An 18,655-nucleotide genomic window follows, 5' to 3' on the forward strand; every position below is an offset into this window, starting at 1 on the left:
TCAATAAACTGAATCTGTGCAAGTGAGAACCACATGTGGATTGGAATAGATTTAAATTTCCCCTTTGGCTGGAACTGAATCATTTTGAATCAGTTCATTCATCTTAGAAGGAACAAATGTGATCGGGGCAAATGTAGTGGGAACCACGCTCCACTGTTGAATCGATCCATTGATTTGGATTGCACACTGGTTTATTTGTAGGTGGGAATGGAGCCTCTGATTCTATGATTTTATGAGCATGAAAGTTAAAATCATACAAGCCATTGTATCACCTATTAGCATGTCTGGATGTGAGAGCAGGAGAGTTAAGAAAGAAGCTAGCAAGACTATCAATGCATTTGGGATGTGGTGCTGGAGAAGAGTGCTGAGGATCCTGTGGACAGCCAAGAAGCCAAACAAATGGGGAGTAGGACAGATCAAACCAGAAATCTCCCTGGAAGCCAAGGTGACACCACTTAGACTGTCGTACTTTGGACACATCATGAGAAGGCAAGAATGGTTGGGGTTGACAACAATGTTGGGAAAGATGGAGGGAAGCAGAAAGAGAGGAAGGCCACATGCAAGACTGGATGGACTCTATGAAGGAGGTCGTGGCTATGACTTTGCAGGACCTGAGCAGAGCAGTGGCGCAGAGGGAGTCTTGGAGGTGTCTCAGCCACAGGGAGGTGGACAACAACAACAACAACCACAACAACAGTAACAGTGTATGTCTCTCTCCTTTTGTGCCCAAACTGGAAGCGCAGCAGCGGCAGAGGCAGGGAAGTGGAAGCCTGCCGGAGTTGCAAGAAAGTTGCAGGGCGCTGCCTAGTCTGGAGGAAGAGCAGCAGCAGCAGCAGCCAAAGCGCCGCAAGGGAGAGCGCGCGCCAGGCCCAGGAGGAGGAGAGGCCCAGCGAGGGAGGGAGCGCGCGCCTGGCTTCCAAGGCTCTGCTGCTTTCGCTCGCCTCCTTCTCCTCCAGCAGCAGCAGCAGCAGCTTGTGTGGCACACAGCGCCAGACGCCTCCCTCTCCCCAGCCCTTTCCCCGGCTCCCCTCCTTCTCTCTCCTCCTCCTCCTCCTCCTCCTCTCGCCTTTCTCTGCTCCACACTTTCCCGCCCTCCCTCCCTCCCTCTCTCCGTGCGCTTGGCAGCAGAAGCAGCAGCAGGAGGAGGAGGAGGCAGTTCCCAAACAGAGAGAGAAGGAGAGGAAGGGTCAGTGGCTGGAGCTGGGAGGCAGCAAGCAGCAGAAGGCTGGTGCAAGGGGCAGCCTCCCCTGGCCTTGGGCAGCCCCTCTCGCCCCCTCTCTCGCCTTCTTCCTCTTCCTCAAAGTTTGGGAGGAAAGTTTGTGGGCGCCCCCGGCAGCATCATGGCGAGCAGCCCGGCACCCAGCAAGGAGCAGAGGGAGAAGGAGAGGGAGAAGGAGGCCGCCCAGCCTGGCCCTGGCCCGGCTCTGCCTTGCCCAAGAGGAGGCGGCGGCGGGGGTGGAGGGGCTCCCTTCCTGGGGCTCCTCTGCCTGGCCCTCTGCTCCAGCCTCGCCTCCTCCTCCGCCGCCAGCGACTCCGAGTTTTCCATCTTGGATGAGGCGCAAGTTTTGGCCACTCAGATGAGGAAGCTGGCCTCCGAGGAGCTCGGGGTGGTCACCATGCAGGTAAGCCCCGCCAAGCCCCTCGCCTCATGGGCCAACTGCCTGCCTGCCTTCCTTCCTTCCTTCCTTCCTTCCTTCCTCCCTTCCTCTTTCTTTCTTTCATTCTTTCTTCACTTCCCTTCTCCTTCTGTTTCCTTCCTCTTTTCCTCTTTCTTTCTTTCCTTGCTTCCTTCCTTCCTTCCTCTTTCTTTCATTCTTTCTTTCTTCCCTTCCCTTCTCTTCTCCTTCCTCTTCTCCTTCCTTCTTTCCTTGCTTCCTTGCTTCCTTCCTCTTTCTTTCCTTCCTTTCTCTCTCCCTCTCTCTCTTTCCTTCCTTCCTTCTTTTCTTCCTTCCTTTCTTCCCTTCTCCTTCTCTCTCCTTCCTCTTTTCCTTCCTTCTTTCCTTGCTTCCTTCCTCTTTCTTTCCTTCCTTCCTCTCTCTCCCTTTCCTTCCTTCTTTTCTTCCTTCCTTCCTCTTCCTTCCTTTCTTTCTTCCCTTCTCCTTCTCTCTCCTTCCTCTTTTCCTTCCTTCTTTCCTCTTTCCTTTCTTCCTCTCTCTCTCTCTCTCTCTCTCTCTCTCACACACACACACACACTTTCCTTCCTTCCTTCCCTCCTCTCCTTCTCTATTCTTCCTTCTGCCCTTCCCACTCTTGTGTTTCTTCACTCCTCCTCCTCCTCCTCTGCTCAGATGCCCTTCCTCACAGGAGGACAGCGAACCGGGAAATGGAGGACCCCCTCAAACCCCCTCCCCAGAAAAGCCACAAGTGTGAGATCCCTGCTCAAAATGGAGGACCTTTTGGCAATATTCCTCCTGGGCATTAGGGATGAAATAGAGGACGTGTCCGGGAAAAAGGAGGACCTCCGGTCACTTTCCTTGCTCCTCCTTCTCCTCCAATAGTGTGGGGCTGTTCTTGATGTCCTTTAAAAGAAAAAAGGAGCTCCGCTCTGGGTCCACAACAAACTCCAACTCCCAGAATTCCATAGCCTTGAGCCAGAGGAAGAGTTAAAGCGGGGCTAAACCGGGTTATTTCTCACCCCAAATGAGCCCCAGGCAGTTGGGGTTTCCTCATGCGCTGCAGGCTTGTGATCAGAGCTGGCTCCTGAGTCCTTTCCTAGAAGAGCATTGATGAATGCTGAAACATGATCCCCTCCTTTCAGGCGGCTGCCTCCTGGGCAGAAAGAGAAAGAAAGAGAGAGAGAGAGAGAGAGACTTTTGTTGGGGAGGGGAGGCTTGGAACCTGGGTCTAAAAAAAAAAAGGACCTGCATCAGATTGAAAAAGTTCTGGAAATGCTTGACAAAGCCAAACCTGTCAGACTTGGAAGAGTTGGGCTGGGTGTAACCTCTGAACTGTTGGGTGGTGATTGGGAGGCAAAGTCAGACAACTTTGGAAACAAGTGGAGTGAGATTTTTATTGGAGAGCAGCTATGAGTTTTTTGTTTTTTTTACCTGTTGGAAGTGTTTGAACCCTAAAGGCTTTTAGTCCAAAACAGAACATCCCTTTATCCTTACATAACTTCGGATTAGGATGTGTGTGTGTTACTCCCAGGAAAGTAAGTGCAGGATTGTAGCCTGCAGATTTTCAATACTGTGTTTTCAAATTCTATCACCAAATGGTCCAATTATGGCCAAATATTCCTTATAAACTGAACATACTGGACTGGCTGGTGTGGCTTGGCATTTGATATTTTAAGATACAGTAAACACAAAGGGAGCAAGAAACTATGGGGGGGATACAGGGTGAGAGACGGGAGATACACAAGTATTAGATGCATACATGGAAATGTGCAGAGGACAGTAACAGGGCGATGCACTTGTGTTGATTTGAAATTGCAGTTTAATAAGTTCATCGTTTAATCCTACAAACTCATTTTCTGGCGATGACTAATTTGCCCTGGTTCAGAGGGAAGTGAGTCGATGAACAATCATAGTCTATTGCTGCTTTTGTGGTTGCATATTAATGACAGACTATTGTGCCTTCTGCAAAGGAGGCAGCCTCCCTTGACAAAAAGTGAAATAGGATCCCAAACACACTGCGAATGCAAGGTAGGGTCAGTGGCAAAGGCAGGTTTTTAAAGCCTCCCAGATTGAAAAGGAGACACTTCTATGGAAGCAGCAGGGGTCTGTGCCCAAATGGCCCTTTATCTTCTTCAAACCCGCTCCCTTCCACTATCTTTGAAATATTATTGTTTCGGCTCCCTCCTAGGGCTCTGGCTTTGTCAGGGGCTTCTCTTCCCCTCCTTGGTAGTAAGAAGCCATGCATTAAAATGACTTTGCTTAACAAGGCAGATAGTAGTAAATTATTGATATACTGAAGATGGAGAATTCAGAAGTCACTTCCTTTCTCACACAAGCGCTGATGGCACATTTTTTCTGGCCTCCCACCTAAGAAACCTGAATCTTGTCTGTAGGATTCAATTCAGAGAATTATGACTATTTTATTATATACTGTACAATTAAAACGTATCCTTCTTTTTCCTTAATAATATATCTCCACTTATTATGCATGGGAGAGGTAATTGTTTTAAAAATCAGGGCACATTAAATGAGTACATGTTTGTGTTAATGCTTAGCATATTTATCTGACAGCATATTTCTCACGGAGAATTGTAATTTATAAAGATTGATTGCGTTCAGGAAGAATACCTGATGCAGATGATGCGTGCAGCATGTTATTGTTAGTTGGCAAGCATGAAACCAGATGTCATAAGTACAATAAAGTTGGCTATTTTAATACTTATGTTGCGGTTAGTACTGCTTTAAAAGAAGTTGTTGCCTTTACATCTGTTTCTGCTTGAAACGAGTGAAGGTAAACTTGCTCTGATTTTTTAAGTTCCAGTGTAAATGCTTAATTTAGGTTCTACATTTTGGGATTTTATTTTTCCCTCCCTCTTAATTTAGTTATGGGTTGTTCTTATGTGGTAGTCAAATGTGCTATATTTGAAGATCTACAGGCATAAAAATAATATAGGATTTCTATAGTCTTAAATTCTGAAGAGTATGGTCATTTGTCTCATACAACTGGAATAAAGAAAAAAGAAGGTTCAGAAAAGAAGACCTTTATGTAGCCTGTTTATGAATCTGTTCATAGGAGTAAGGAGAGAATGGAAGAATGCCTAACATTAGAGACGTGCTTAAAGCAAATAATGAGGACGAAGTCTAGAAAAGTGAGTGGTGTGGCATAGGAAATGTAGAAACAAATGAGGACCAGATTGCAAGGAGCTTAAAGGTAGAAATCAGCATGGCTACTTCAAATGAATGGAACAATAGTCAGGAGGACTGGAAAAGAATGAAATGTTGTTTGCGACCATTCAGTAACAGTTGAATTAGTTGCAGAAATTAAGGTAGACACTTACTGGAAATGGAACAGTTCACATCATGATGTTTAAAGTAAGGTGACTGTAACTGAAAGAAGTAGAATGATGTGATGCAACCAGGATAGCATGAAAATAGGAAAGTGGGTAGACACTCCCAGCCAGGTTAATGGAACCAATGATGAGTGGATGGAAATGGTTGCCTATACTGCAGTTGATTTGAAAGGCATAAGCGGGCTTCATTTGCTCTCTGAGGGCACACCATCATTTTGCGGGTCTTGGTAACCGAGTTTAAAATTAAGAAGATTTTATGAAAGTGCACTGAGAAGTTGACATGGGTGCAAATTCATGGGAATTATTTAAGGCTGTTTGCACCCACCCCCACAAAGAAAGGGTCCAAAATCTCCCTCCAAAAGGAGGAGAATGGATGTAGCAGACTCTGTAAATCTGCCACTGAAGGAGCATCTGGAACGGTGAGAAGAAAAAACAAGGAAATAATTGACTTCATAAAAACCTGCAGAGGCTGTATATCTATAACAGAGAAGAAAAAAATATTTTTGCATATTTGTTCGGGACAGCTACATTTTCAGGAAACTCTTGCTACTGTTCCTAGATTATAGCTGTCAGCTGGTAGGTTTGTTTCTATACATGTAATGTATTATTATAGTTCTGCTGTCAGGACATAAAGGGTCAGAGTCATAGTTTTTAAATAATAAGCTCTCCCAGAAATGTCTCTGATAGTGAGATACATGCCTTATGTGGTAAAGAAATAACACATCTGTTGCACAGAGAATAAGGGTACTAAATATTGAGATGCAAATGCAACTTCTTGTTGTCTTTTGTGGCACACAGTATTAAAAACGTAACTACAGCATGAGTTTTTTTAAATATAGATAGCGTAATGTTTTTCATTTAGTATACTGATTATAAGACTTTTTAAAAATAAAACCTCAACATGTTTCTGATGCAATATTTTTCATCAAAGTTAAATAAAACAATAAACACATATTAAACCATGCCGTCCATTTGCATAGTATGAATGTTACATTAAAAGTATGAAATATTTTTGCTAGCTGTTGTTTACATAGTCCAGAATAAGAGTCTAGTTGATTTGACAGTCATAGTACTGAAGTATTTAATTAAAAATATGTGATACTTTAAACTTATTTTCTTAAGACATTCATAAAGATGAGATTCAGGTCTCTGTAGTTTAATAATACTAATTCGGGAGATAACTCAATATGTAGGCATCAGATTATAATACAAATATAGTGCTGGTGCCAAGAGTGTTTAATTTTTTTTTTTTGTCAAACCATACTACTCTGCTTCTAAACCTTTTGATATTGTGTCTAGGAAAATGAAATTTATTTGAAGATCTGGGTGTAAAATCTAGTTTAACTGAGTTGACTGTTGGTAACATTATTGGGAATTTGTTTCTCAATAGCCTGATAAAGAAAGCTTACCAAAATTAGGACACGGCTTTTATACATACTAAATTAATTGAGAGGGACTTTATAGGAAACATATATGTAGTCAACAAACATCCATTGCTGTTGGTTAATTGTTTGGAGAGGAGAATAGGCTGATTCACACATGTACATGCATTATTTTATGAATAGTAATTGATTTTATGCTTGAGACTCCCAAACAGGTGTGTCTGTGTTGTATAAGAGAGATCTGAAAAATATTGTATTGGAGTTGATATCAGATGATAAGGTATTTAATTCATATATGTGGGAGTACATATGTGTATATGTACTCCTCATACACTACATTTACATGAGGGGTGTATTTGTCCTGACTTTTAAAAAAGAATAATAAAAAAACTACTGCAGTTTGCTAGGTTGCTAGTTTGATTTGAAGAATGGTTGGAAGGACTACCTTTTCCAGTCCTGTCTGTTTTCTGTTTAACATGTGACTGGTTTTTCCACCAGTTGGAAAGTAACAGAAAAATAGCTGTTTGTCCTGTCTAATTTTTAAGTGGAATATGGTCAGAAAGGCTTTTCACTCTCCTTCCTCTGATCGAACTGATAATCTCTAACAACTGTTTCCCATTATATGATTTGAAAATCATGAGACTGTTATATATGTTTTCTGGAGGGCTGCATGGGACTATCCATGACATTATGGTGACTGAAAAGATCTTGTTCATCATAGCTGTTGTATGGAATCCTTACCATGCAGATGTGTTAATGTAAGACTTGGTGATGGGTTTACAGTTAAGAACAGTATACAGAGTCTAATGCTCTAGAATAACACATTTATTTCATTGTTACTACAAAGGAGCAGCTGACTTAAAGATAGCATAAATTGCTTTTGGAAAAGTCATGCTTGCATCATTCAAAAGCTACATGTTCCTCATAAAATAATTTCCGTGACCCATAAAGTCTTATGAGAATCCTGAAAATATCAGTGTTTCTGGACTGTACTATTTTTTAAACACCATGTAATCTGGTGTAGTGGTTTCAGTGTTTGGACCAGGACACTGGGAATGCAAGATTCAATTCCCTGCTCAGCTATGGAACCCACTGGGTAACCTTGGGCAAGTCACATGCTCTCAGCTTCAGTGGAAGTCAGTGTCAAGAAAACCCCATGATAGTTTTGACTTAGGGTCTCCATATGTCAGAAACAACTTGAAACACACAACAACAACAAGCTTTCAAGATATGGGACATCACATTGAAACTGTTAGTATTATACTAAAATCTCAGAAACGTTTATTTGTTTTGTTGCTAGGTATGTATTCCGTTGCCCTATAAAATTTGTGAAATCCAGATTATCTTCAGGATATGGAGTAGAAAAACAAAATTTAATTCAAATCCACATTTTTGTTGTCAGTTGTGTCTTGACTGGATATGCAAATATTAAGAGATGATGCAGTGGCTACATGCCAGGGATGTACATGGAAAATGCAGCGGCCAAATAATAATTTTTGCCCAAATGGTTTTGATTACTACAGCTGTGCTGCTCTATTGGTATGATGTGTTTTTGGAGTTGGAAAAAACTTGTGGCAGTAAGTAAATATAGGCCCATTCCGCACGGGCGGAAAGTATGTGCGCGGCACGTACTAGGGTTAGGAAGGGGCATCCTTTCTGGATGCCCCTAACCCTAGTATATGCTGAGCGCGGACAAAATGGCGGCGCCCATTCTACATGGGTGCCGCCATTTTGACGTAGCAGATGCTTAGTGTCCGCACGTCTCGGCGCCATGATGTCGCCGTAAGTGCACCATTGGTGCCTTGCAGCGTCATAAGGGCACCACAAGAAGAAGCTGCATTTTTCAGCTTCTTTTTGTTGCGCAGAGGAGTTGCGTGGTTTGGCCGCTGGGGCTCCTTCGCGCAGCAAATGACGGTGCCAGCAGACCACCCTTTTTGGACAGTCTGTAAAGCGCATTAGTTACTGTGGAAGACATCAGAGTGAGTAGAGGTGATTCTCTATTTTCCAACAAGAGGGATTAACATCTATTGGAGACTCTTCCAAAATGAACTTAATTGGAGTTGTCACAAGAAACTGGAGAAAGCATTGCATCTCAGAACCTATCCAGAATCTCAGTAGTGCAAAGATACGTTTATGATTATATTAGAGAAAGTGGTAGACAGTGTGCACAACATACTTCTTGATGGTGTGTCAGATCTGTTGTTATTGTTTAACTTAAGATCTGGTGAGATGGCTTCTGAGTAAACTTAGCAAACATGAGATAAGAAGGTGGGCCTTCTTATGGATTGGCAGCAGAATAAAGAAGCAGAGAGTAAGACTAAATAGATAGCTCCCACAATGAAGAACTGCAAAGACTGGGTCATGCAAAGATCTTTCTTGGTACTTGCACTTTTCAGTTTGTTCACTAATAATCTGGTGAGCAATGAGATGGATGTGTTTTCAAATGATGACAAATATTACTCAATGTAGAAAAACCAAAAAGGATTGTGAAGAGCTCCCAACAGACCCAAAGTTGGGGATGAAAATTTCCATGTAAATAAATGTAAAATAATAGACATGGGAGGCAAATTTACATATATGCGATGGACTCTTAGGTGGATGTATTTGAGCAGCAGAGTGGGAGTCCTTATGTAGTAGCACTATAGTAGTAAATTACATTGCTCTCATTCTTATATGTGTCAACAAAAGTGTGACTTCTCTTTTCTTGTGCGTAGAATTCTCCAGTAGAGTATGCAAAAGAGCTCCTGTACCTTTAATAGTTAGCAGATCCCGGATTAGGACAACTGTCAGGCAAAACTGTGACATGTGTCCTCTGTCAACCTCCCCAAACCTGCCTATTGCAAATCTGTATATGTCTGTTTACTGGTTGGTGGGGAAAGTATGGAGGCGGTGGAAACTGTAGGTACTGCTGTATCTCACTCCTGGAACAGAACCGAATTCTTCACCACTCCCCCACCTTCACTTTCCACAAGCCAGTAAATATTCATGTTAGGGAGAACTGTGTTGGATTTTGGAGAGAGAGGGAAGGAGACACACCATAGGTCTGCTTGAGAGAACTTTATGATATATAGTCTTTGTCATCTGGAATCTGCTAACTATTACAGCTATAGGTATGGTTTGGTTCTGAATTCACCCTGGCTAGCCTATCTGTGAGACAATGATATATTTTCTGTCAGTGGGGAGAGAGGTTTTTTCCCCAGTAATGGATGTTGTCTTAATATGGGTTGCTGTACTACAATGGAAGCTAACGTGTTGCATGGACTTTTAAAAGTTGGAAGCATTGCATGGTTGTTTGCAATTTTTTGATCAATCATACAGTTCTTCTACATTTGCTATGTGTACACACACAACTGTGAGCATGTGCCCCTTGCTTCACAGAGGGGAAAGCTACTAGTTTTGTGCACAGATATTTTGTACAAACTGAAGAAGCCTCAACAAAAAAAATGGTTGTCTTGCATTCAAGCTAGAACAAGAAATCTTGGGGATCAATTGATACAGTATGTAATAGAGTCTCTTAATAATTTGATGAGACTTCTTCACATCTCTAGGTGATAGTTAGTGAAAATGTCATCATAATACAGAATCTGTATTATGAATGTGCAGATTCCATGTTCAAGACTGTTAGGAGAGAGATCAAATCTAATATTGTCAGTATCATAATGACTCTGTATAGTGTGTCCACATGTCACATACTATGTACTGTTTTAGCTGCTGTATCTGAAAAATGACTTTGTAAAGTCAGAAAAGATGCAGAAAAGGGGCAGCCAGAAGGATTGGGAGCAAGGAACAACTTCCTTACAAGTTACATGTTTGGAACAATTTAATTGGGGCATGGTATGGTATACAAAAATTATATGTGACTTGTAAAAAGTGCATGGAGATGTTATTGTTCCTCTGTCATAGAATCATGATCAAGTTTCATCAAGGGGAGGCAAATGGTGTATAATCCTAGAGCAGCAGAAATACTTCAGAGTACAAGTAGATAAACTAAGAAATATATTTCATTAAAATATGGTGATGCTGACCAGCTTAAAGGATTTAAAGATGAATTAGACAATTTCATGGATGATAATGCTGTCAATAGATATTGAGTGAACTGATTTTGCTGTCTCCAGGATCAGAAACAAAATGTGGGCAGCAGTTTTGGGGAAATAACCATGATAATGCAGCTTGCGGGCTTCCTATAGGCATCCTGTGGGACACAGATTGGTTTCTGTGGAAAGAAGATGCCATAATAAATAGTTCTTTGGGCTGGTCCAATAGTTCTAGCCCTGTTAATCCTCTTGAGTATTACTGTTGCATCATTACTCCAGAATGTCCCAAAATAGTATTTCATTGTACTTGTGTAACTTAATATCATATAATTAAATGGGGAGAGTAAGTGCCTCTTCCCGGCTTTCAATAAGTTTCTGGTATTACGTAGACCAGGTCTGAGAGGGAAATGCCAAAGTGGTATCCTGGGCCTGACGTGTGCTTCATATATTGTATTTAATGAAGAAAAGCAAACTTAAAACATGCAAGGGTCAGCAGATCACTTCAACATTGGAAGTACTGAGTAATTGGATGAAGCATTTTATTGGCTAGAGACTTAGCATATGATGAACAGCTGTGGTTGCCAAGCTAAAAAATCCCCAACTCATTTAAACACAGTAGTACTTATACAATAGTGCATGTGCCTGACATTTTTACACTTCTGTCTAGAAATTTGCTATTTATTACGTTATTTACACACTTCAAATTGCTGAAGCTGAAAGACATATGAGAAGGGGAAATGTCCATTTCCTTCTGGCTCACTTTGTGTCATTGGCAGTGTTTTGTGCTCAAGTATCCATTGGCATAACTTTGTCCAAAAAGAATTAAATAACTTGGATAAAAAGAAACATTCTAGTTCTACCAGGCAGTTTGGCATCATCTGTGGTATAAGGTATAATGATAATTAGTTAAATGTGACTGTAGTCCTACAACAATTGACAGAAGGGTTCCCAGACAGGTATAGACCTAAAAAAATGTAACTGTCCCAAATTGTATATGATAATTTCAGAATTATTAATTAAGTTAATTAACCTTAAATTTGACAGAGGGGAGATACAGACTGGCAGAAAGGGGGGGCAAGACGCCGCCCCTTTCTGCCCCGGATGGAGATCGCGTCAACCAAATGGGAGGCCCAAAAAGAATGGCGGTTCTTTTTAGGGCATGTGCAGGGTGCCATTGCCACGCTCGTGTGCAATGATGATGTCTGTGTGGTGTGGTGTTGTTTGGGCGCTGTGCTTTGCAGACATCATCATGGCGTGCCCCATTTGTATGGGGGCATGCCAAGATGGTGCCTGGGTGCGTGGTAGGGCTGCTGAACGTATAAATGCTCAGCTCCAACGCACCACTAGTTTGGGCCAAGGCCCGTGCAAAGTGCCAGTCTGTACCAGCCCAGAAATACCTTAATGGTTCAAAACCAATGTTAACATGTAACTTAGTATCATCTACACTGTTTTCTTGTCCAGTGCTACTTAAAATGGTGCTCCCTGGATTGGCTGTGAGTTCCTGGTGAGTTTTCATGAAAGAGAGAAACAATTATAGCCAATCGACATAAAGACAGTACTGGTCCCTGGCACACTGGAAGAAAAGAAGTTCTCCACATCGGATTTTCTGAGAAGCACTGGTCTAGCCTAAAGTATATATTTATTTTATTATTTGTTTGTTTGTTTTATGCTACCTTTCTCCCAAATTGAACCCAAGGTGGCTCACAAAAAAATGCTTAAGAACAACAACAACAAAATACAGTTTTAATATACAACTGAAACAATACTTTAATAAAACAAGTGAAAATGTAAATTCTTTAAAAATACTAACTTAAAAATATAAAATCATTAAAAACTCTCAACATATATAGGATTGGTGCTTCCAGCAGCTCAGCCAACTGATAGATTTTGTTTGCAGTTGATAACATGGATGGCTATTACCCAAACCAAAAGCTAGTTGAACTGAAGAGGTTTACAACCAGTTGCTTACTTGATGTCTTCTCCAACATGGTACTGAAGTATATACACTTCAGAAAAATTAATGTGGATTTGCAAGGGATGGAAGCAAGATCACGTATTTTTATATGAGCCAGCTGGTTTGTCTTAAAAATTACAAGAGAATCCATTTAGGTGCCACCTTTTAGAGTCCCCAGATCAATGGGAATGGAGTGAAGCAGAGACTTTTCAAGACAATGCTTCTGAAATAGTGAAGATAATTCTGATGGGTTTTGGTATAGATCTGAGTTTTATTTGTAGTTTGTTGTGGCACCAAAGCTGTCTGACACAGAAGACTAAATATCTTACAAAACTAGAAATCCCAAAATTCCATAGCATTGAGCCATGGCAGTTAAAGCAGTGTCAAATATCATTACTTCTGTAGTGTAGCTGCAGCATGAATTGTGATAAGTCTAAACCATAATTTGAATATCAGTCAGTTTCCCAAAACTGAGATGCAGCTTATTCTACTCTACATTGTCCAGCATAAAGTAAGTCCTCCACATTTGCAGCTTTGACTTCTGTGGATTTGATTATTCATGGATTTGATTAATATGTTCTCTCTAGGAATCTCTTAAGCTCTCCAGAGCGGATCTGTGGTCAACATCCATGAGAAATCATGCTGGAGGACCTAGAGATTCCTACAGAGAACATTTATCTAGGCATTTGTAGGTCCTCCAGCACCTCCAGCCTACTCTGTTGCCATCGATTCCCTACGCTTACCCCTGAATGTGAACGACTGTGTTTAAAATGTTTGTGATTGCACGGTTTTATTATGGGATTTTATCTATTTTATGCAATGTTTTTTATGTTTTTTTAATTGTTTGTACACCGCTTTGATCTGTGGAAAAGCAGTATATAAATAAATTTTTTTATTATTATTATTAATTCTATGGTCATCATTTGGCAGATGTTGACCACAGAGCTGTGCTGGAGGGCTTAGAAATTCCTAGAGCGGTATTCTCTAAGATAAAAAAATAGTGGGGTTTTTATCCCCCCCCCTTCTTTCATGGGTCCTACTCTATTAATCCCAGTGAATGTGAAGGGCCCACTGTACATGGATGGCATCTACATCAACCAGAAAACTAAAAACAGAAATAGAAGTGAGTTGTTAAGCACATTCATTTTTATTCAAACTAGACCATTATGACCACTTTATGAAATTGAATTTTTATGCCTTTAATCTTACATCTACATCTGCAAAGGTGCTGGGCATGTTTTAGCATCATTAATTTGATCTGCTTGAACCTACATGAACCTTGGATACATGCAGTTTCACTTGTGTAGCCATGGGAATGGTGAAACTTTGGCTTTCCTATGCTTAATTGTGGTTTATCATTTTGTCTAGTATGCTTAAAGTTAATTCTAGCTTGTCTGAAACAAACCAACTTGAAACCATTGGATGGATACAGCGCCCTTTGTATTGGGGAAGCAAACAGACCCACAAACCAGGAAGAAATCTACAAGCTGTGTTGTTAAAAAGAACTGGGAAAATATTGATGAGAGGAGGAATTTTACTTGCTTTGCTGTAGTTGTGCTTGTGCTATGCACATAAAACTGGTGATAACTGTGTTGCAGATTATCTCCTGTTGTCCACAGCCTTACAATCTTGCTTCTTTAAAAACAAGGTAATTTTGTCTTAAATATTAATGATGGACAATTGACAAAGCACGGGCATTTATTAAATTAAAACTTTTGGTCCACATTAACTTTAATCATTTTAAATTAATCATTATGTTATAACAATTCATTGTGACTTTGGAATATAAGGATTTTCAAGGTCTAGTTTGAATTAAAATGAATGTGCTTAATAAGTCACCTCTATTTGTGTTTTTAGTTTTCGGGCTGATGTAGATTATTTGAATGTTTGACTGACAGAAATTGGAACAAAAATAAAATGTGGAGGCTGATAAATGCTTTATGAGGCCATTTCCCTTTCAAAAATGGGGTACACTGCAGTAATTAGAATGGAAGGCAGTGAAGTAAAATCTCATCTGTTTTAAATGATTGTGTGCTGGTTTGGTTCCAACCATAACAATCTTTTAAAAAGCTCTATGAATGCCCAAGACTACAGCAGTTTTTCATCCTCTTCCTCTTCCACTATTTTTGAAATGGAAAAAAAAACCCCACATTTTGGGGTGGGGGGTGGGAGGAGAAAGCTATAACAAGGCCCTGGTGGAAAAGCAGTTCATATTGTCATGCTTAGGAGAACAAATCTGAATTTTTAATTAGGCTTTAGTTATTTCTTCAAAGCGTCAAGGCATCATTAGTGATGTAAGCCTTGTTGCATTAGCAGAGACTGACATTCCACTTCAAACATGGAAAATGCAGCTGTCCTGTGCAGATAAAAGTTGCCAAATGTGGTGCAGCAAGGTGGATTCGTAGATAATTAGCTGCCCCATTTTATGCTGTGTGGAAGAGCCCTGTCAGTCATGTAGGGAAAAAGCGAAAGCAGGAATTGTTAGCTGGGAAAAATCCAAACAAGTCATAAAGCACATTTGGAATCACTTCAGCAGTGGCAGGGCCGATAAGATATATGTTAGGGAAGCACATAAAATTAGTACTATATATGTTATCTGGTGCTGCAACTTAAAAAAAAATTAATTTAGCCAGCTGGAAATAGCACAGGCTGTAATGATCTACTACTATATAGCAAAAGAATTGGTTTGGCCTCATCAGTGTCAACAAGCCCTGGTAGAAAGCAGTGTAACAACATTTTTGAATGAAAGGTATTGCTTACATGGATTAGCTGCCCTCTTAAGTCTCATAATAGGCTATGAAGAACATTTGCTGGATCAGACTAAAGGTCCATCTCCAATCCAGCATTCTGCTTCTCACTGTATAAAGCAAATGCTTGTTAGAAGACTACAATTCAAGCAAGAAAGCAGGAGTCCTTTTTCCTGCTGCTCCCCAGCTGTTGGCATTCAGGGGCAAATTCTCTCTTGAGTTTTCCAAGAGTGCGATAGAAATAGAGTGATTAAATATAGAGGGTTCTGTTGACTTATCATGACAAGGAGCCATTGCCTGACCTTGAAAGTGCCTTGCTAGAACTATTTTTCATGATCATTGAAAGCTTTTGTAGACCAGCAGATACATAAGCCATTTCAAGTATCTCCCCTCACCCCATGCTTGGCCTGCATGTTGCCAGTGTCTTTATGTTTTTAACATAAGCGTATGGTTTATGGGAGTCAAACTTTCCCTGCCTGGAGAATTCTACTATCAGTTAGAAATTTCACAGTACAGATAGCGTCTGACATTTAATACCCAGTAGATTGCCAATGTAGTGTAATGGTCATGCCAAGGAAACCCATGGGTGAGCTTGTAGCAAATCCCATGCTCCCTGACTAAGAGGAAAGTAAACTTCATCTGAATAAACCTTACAAAGAAAATCCTATGATAAATCAAATTCAACTTGAAAGCACAACAACATATCTCCAAAGAATATGATATGATGACACATACAATCTTAGCTACACATGTACAGAATATGATGACATGTATAATCCTAACTTTAGTATTCAGGGATGTATCTTTACATTTCAGGATCTTGTCTGGCTTTTTCATAGCTGCTCTTTCAAGTTAATAGTCTTCTGATTTCTTGAATGCAGTCTCCATTCTGAATGACTGAGCCAAGGTATGGAAAATCGTGAACTGTTTCATTGTCTTCATAGTCTGCTTTAAAGTTATGGCCCCACACAGACAGGCCAAAATAAAGCTGTTTTGGGTCACTTTGAAGGTATGCTGTTTCAATGATGCATGTGTACTAAGAGTCCGGAAGCTGTGCCAAAGCTCTGCTCTAGTCTTTAGGACTGGGTCATGGCTTTGGCGTGGCTTCTGGACTCTTAGGACGCATGCATCATTTAAACAGCATACCTCCAAAGTGACCCGAAGCAGCTTTATTTTGGCCTGTCTGTATGGGGCCTATGTAGCTTATCTCTGGTCATTATTAATTTATAACATTAATAAAGTTCCTATTTTCCCTGACCCCCTCCCATGTGTCCAACCAAAGAGAGCCAGGTGCTATCTACATGTATTATTGTTGATGCTCCTTCCTCGAATTTTCATGCCTCCTTCCTTCAAGTCTAGTTCTGTTTTGTGTATGATATTTTTGGCATACAAGTTAAACAGATAGGTTGATACAGTGCAGGCTCGTCAATTGGAAACCATTCCATTTCTCATTGTCTTGTCATCACTGTATCCTCTTGTCAGTTTACACATCAGGACTGATGTACAGGTTACACATCATAAACTGGTATATAAAGAAAACAATGAGGAAAGTGGATGGATTTGCAACTATCAACTTCATTAAAAGTAGGTAGTAGTAAATGCTGAAGCTCTTCTACACAGCCCTAGTTTTAATGGCTATTATTCCTTAGGTTGTTGCCTGAAAGTAACATCTCCTTTGTCACTATTCTCTCTGCCCACTCCCCCTTCCCGTGTCCAACCAAAGAGAGCTGGGTGCAAAACAGTGGCTTCTGATGGTGCTGCTTATAGTTAGGTGTATGGTATGAACAATGAAACTCACTGAGTGATCTTGAGAAGTTACATGCTCTAGTGTTCGGGAAAGGCAATGGTAAATCTCTTTTGAACAAATCTTGCCAAGAAAACCTCACGATAGGTTTGCCTTAAGAGTCTCCATAAGTTGGAAACTACTTGAAGGCACACAACAAGAATAACAACAATAAAAATGAACAACTTAAGGGCAACAGCAAAATACAGGCCTACGACTAACATCTTCACTTTTTTTTCTTATTTGGTTTGTAACATCTTGCCTGATGAAGAAGCCAGTGAAGCTTCAAAATCTTGCAACATGTATATTGTACATTTTGGTTGGTTAATAAAGGTGTATCACGGTTTGATGGATTTTTGATTGGATTTGTTACATGGCCAACATGACTACCCTGGATGTTTTATTAGAGTGGAGTCCATTATCTACTAGCTCAAGCTAGAGAGCAGGATGACAGGCACATACAAACCTATATCTGACCAGTAGACCAGGGACTAGGAAACAGCTCTATTATGAGAGCTTATTGATAAATGTTTATACAGGCATGCAAGTGCTTAGATGATAAAGTAATGTCTGCAGTTGCCATATTTTCCTTTCCTTTTGTTTTGTAAAACTGTCTAATTATATAAGGCTTACCTTTGATCTGCCCTGTAGGTTTATTTGCATTTTGAAACATAATCAAGCCTTGGCTTGGTATATTTTCAAAAATAATGCTTAGGAACTATAGTAAGGAAGTGACTAGTATATCCTTTTATTTAAAAAAGAAAAAGAAAAATGGGGTTGGATTGTAAGGAGGAAACATTGTAGAATAAAATCTAATTTTAAAGTACCACTTCCCTTTGCTAAACCTTAAAAGTTTTAACCTGTAGCCAACAGACTTATCAATATGTCTTTTGAGAAAGAATGTTAGTCAGAGCAGTTGATGTCTCTCAGGCCAATACTAGCTTCCACTTGGACTCTTCAGTTGCGAACATGAAGAAAAGGGGAGAAAATAGTATTTGTTGTAAAGGTTCCCCCCTCCCATAAATCCCTTTGACAGGTGAGCCTGCAGGGCTTATCACATTTTCTTCAAAATGACCGTGTGACAAAACTGGTTGTTGATTTGACTGTTATGCAGATCCTAGAAAAAATTGTTTGTAGTCTTGGGACAAATTTCTGCAGTTCTATGTTTTATTTAGGAGCATCTCATAACATTAATAAAGGTTGAAAGTTCAAACAAATGTTATTTTTTCATCGGAACAAAGTTCTCTGTAGTTAACTAACCAAAAATGGAGAGAGAACCTTTCCTCACTGTATTGTTCCTCTTTTTAAAAAGAAGCTTTTGTATTACAAGAACCCAGATGACATGAAGACCTCTGGCTGTAGACATTACTGTATTCAAATAAATGAAGACTTAACTGATTCGATCATGCTCACCCATGGTTTACTGTTAATTGGTTTACTGTTTACTGTTACTGTTAGTTGGTTAGACCAGTGCAACTGTAAACTTCAACTGGACAAGCCTGCTTATAACAGGGAATTGGGTCAAAGAAAAGTGGTGTGTATGATATGAGCCCTCCTGCTATGGACTAATTTTAGTCACCATGACTGTACTGACAGACCCTTTCTATGACACTGCAGATAACACTGTTTTTTTGTAATAAACACATAAGCACTAGGCCACTCATCATAAATGTGGTTTAATAAACATGTAAAGGGATTTTGCAGCACCTTTGAGACTTACTGTGGAAAGAAGTTGTAGCAGTAGCTTTCATAGATTTGATCTGCTTCCTTGGACGGTGTAATAAACCAT

The 18,655-nt window shown here is 40.4% G+C and overlaps 1 protein-coding gene across 2 annotated transcripts in view; it reads left to right on the forward strand.

Annotated features, from left to right (window-relative positions):
- The first annotated feature begins 1,142 nt into the window (after positions 1-1,142).
- The window catches only part of CACHD1 (cache domain containing 1), a 162,333-nt gene continuing 144,820 nt past the window's right edge, over positions 1,143-18,655 (forward strand). For both annotated transcript variants that reach the window (XM_042463873.1, XM_042463871.1), the window contains exon 1: positions 1,143-1,622. In XM_042463873.1, the coding sequence (XP_042319807.1) occupies positions 1,341-1,622 (282 nt within the window). In that variant the 5' untranslated portion in view covers positions 1,143-1,340. The remainder of the gene's footprint in view (positions 1,623-18,655) is intronic.

The sequence above is a fragment of the Sceloporus undulatus genome, chromosome 4, assembly GCF_019175285.1.
Source record: "Sceloporus undulatus isolate JIND9_A2432 ecotype Alabama chromosome 4, SceUnd_v1.1, whole genome shotgun sequence".
In the NCBI taxonomy this organism is placed as follows: domain Eukaryota; kingdom Metazoa; phylum Chordata; class Lepidosauria; order Squamata; family Phrynosomatidae; genus Sceloporus; species Sceloporus undulatus.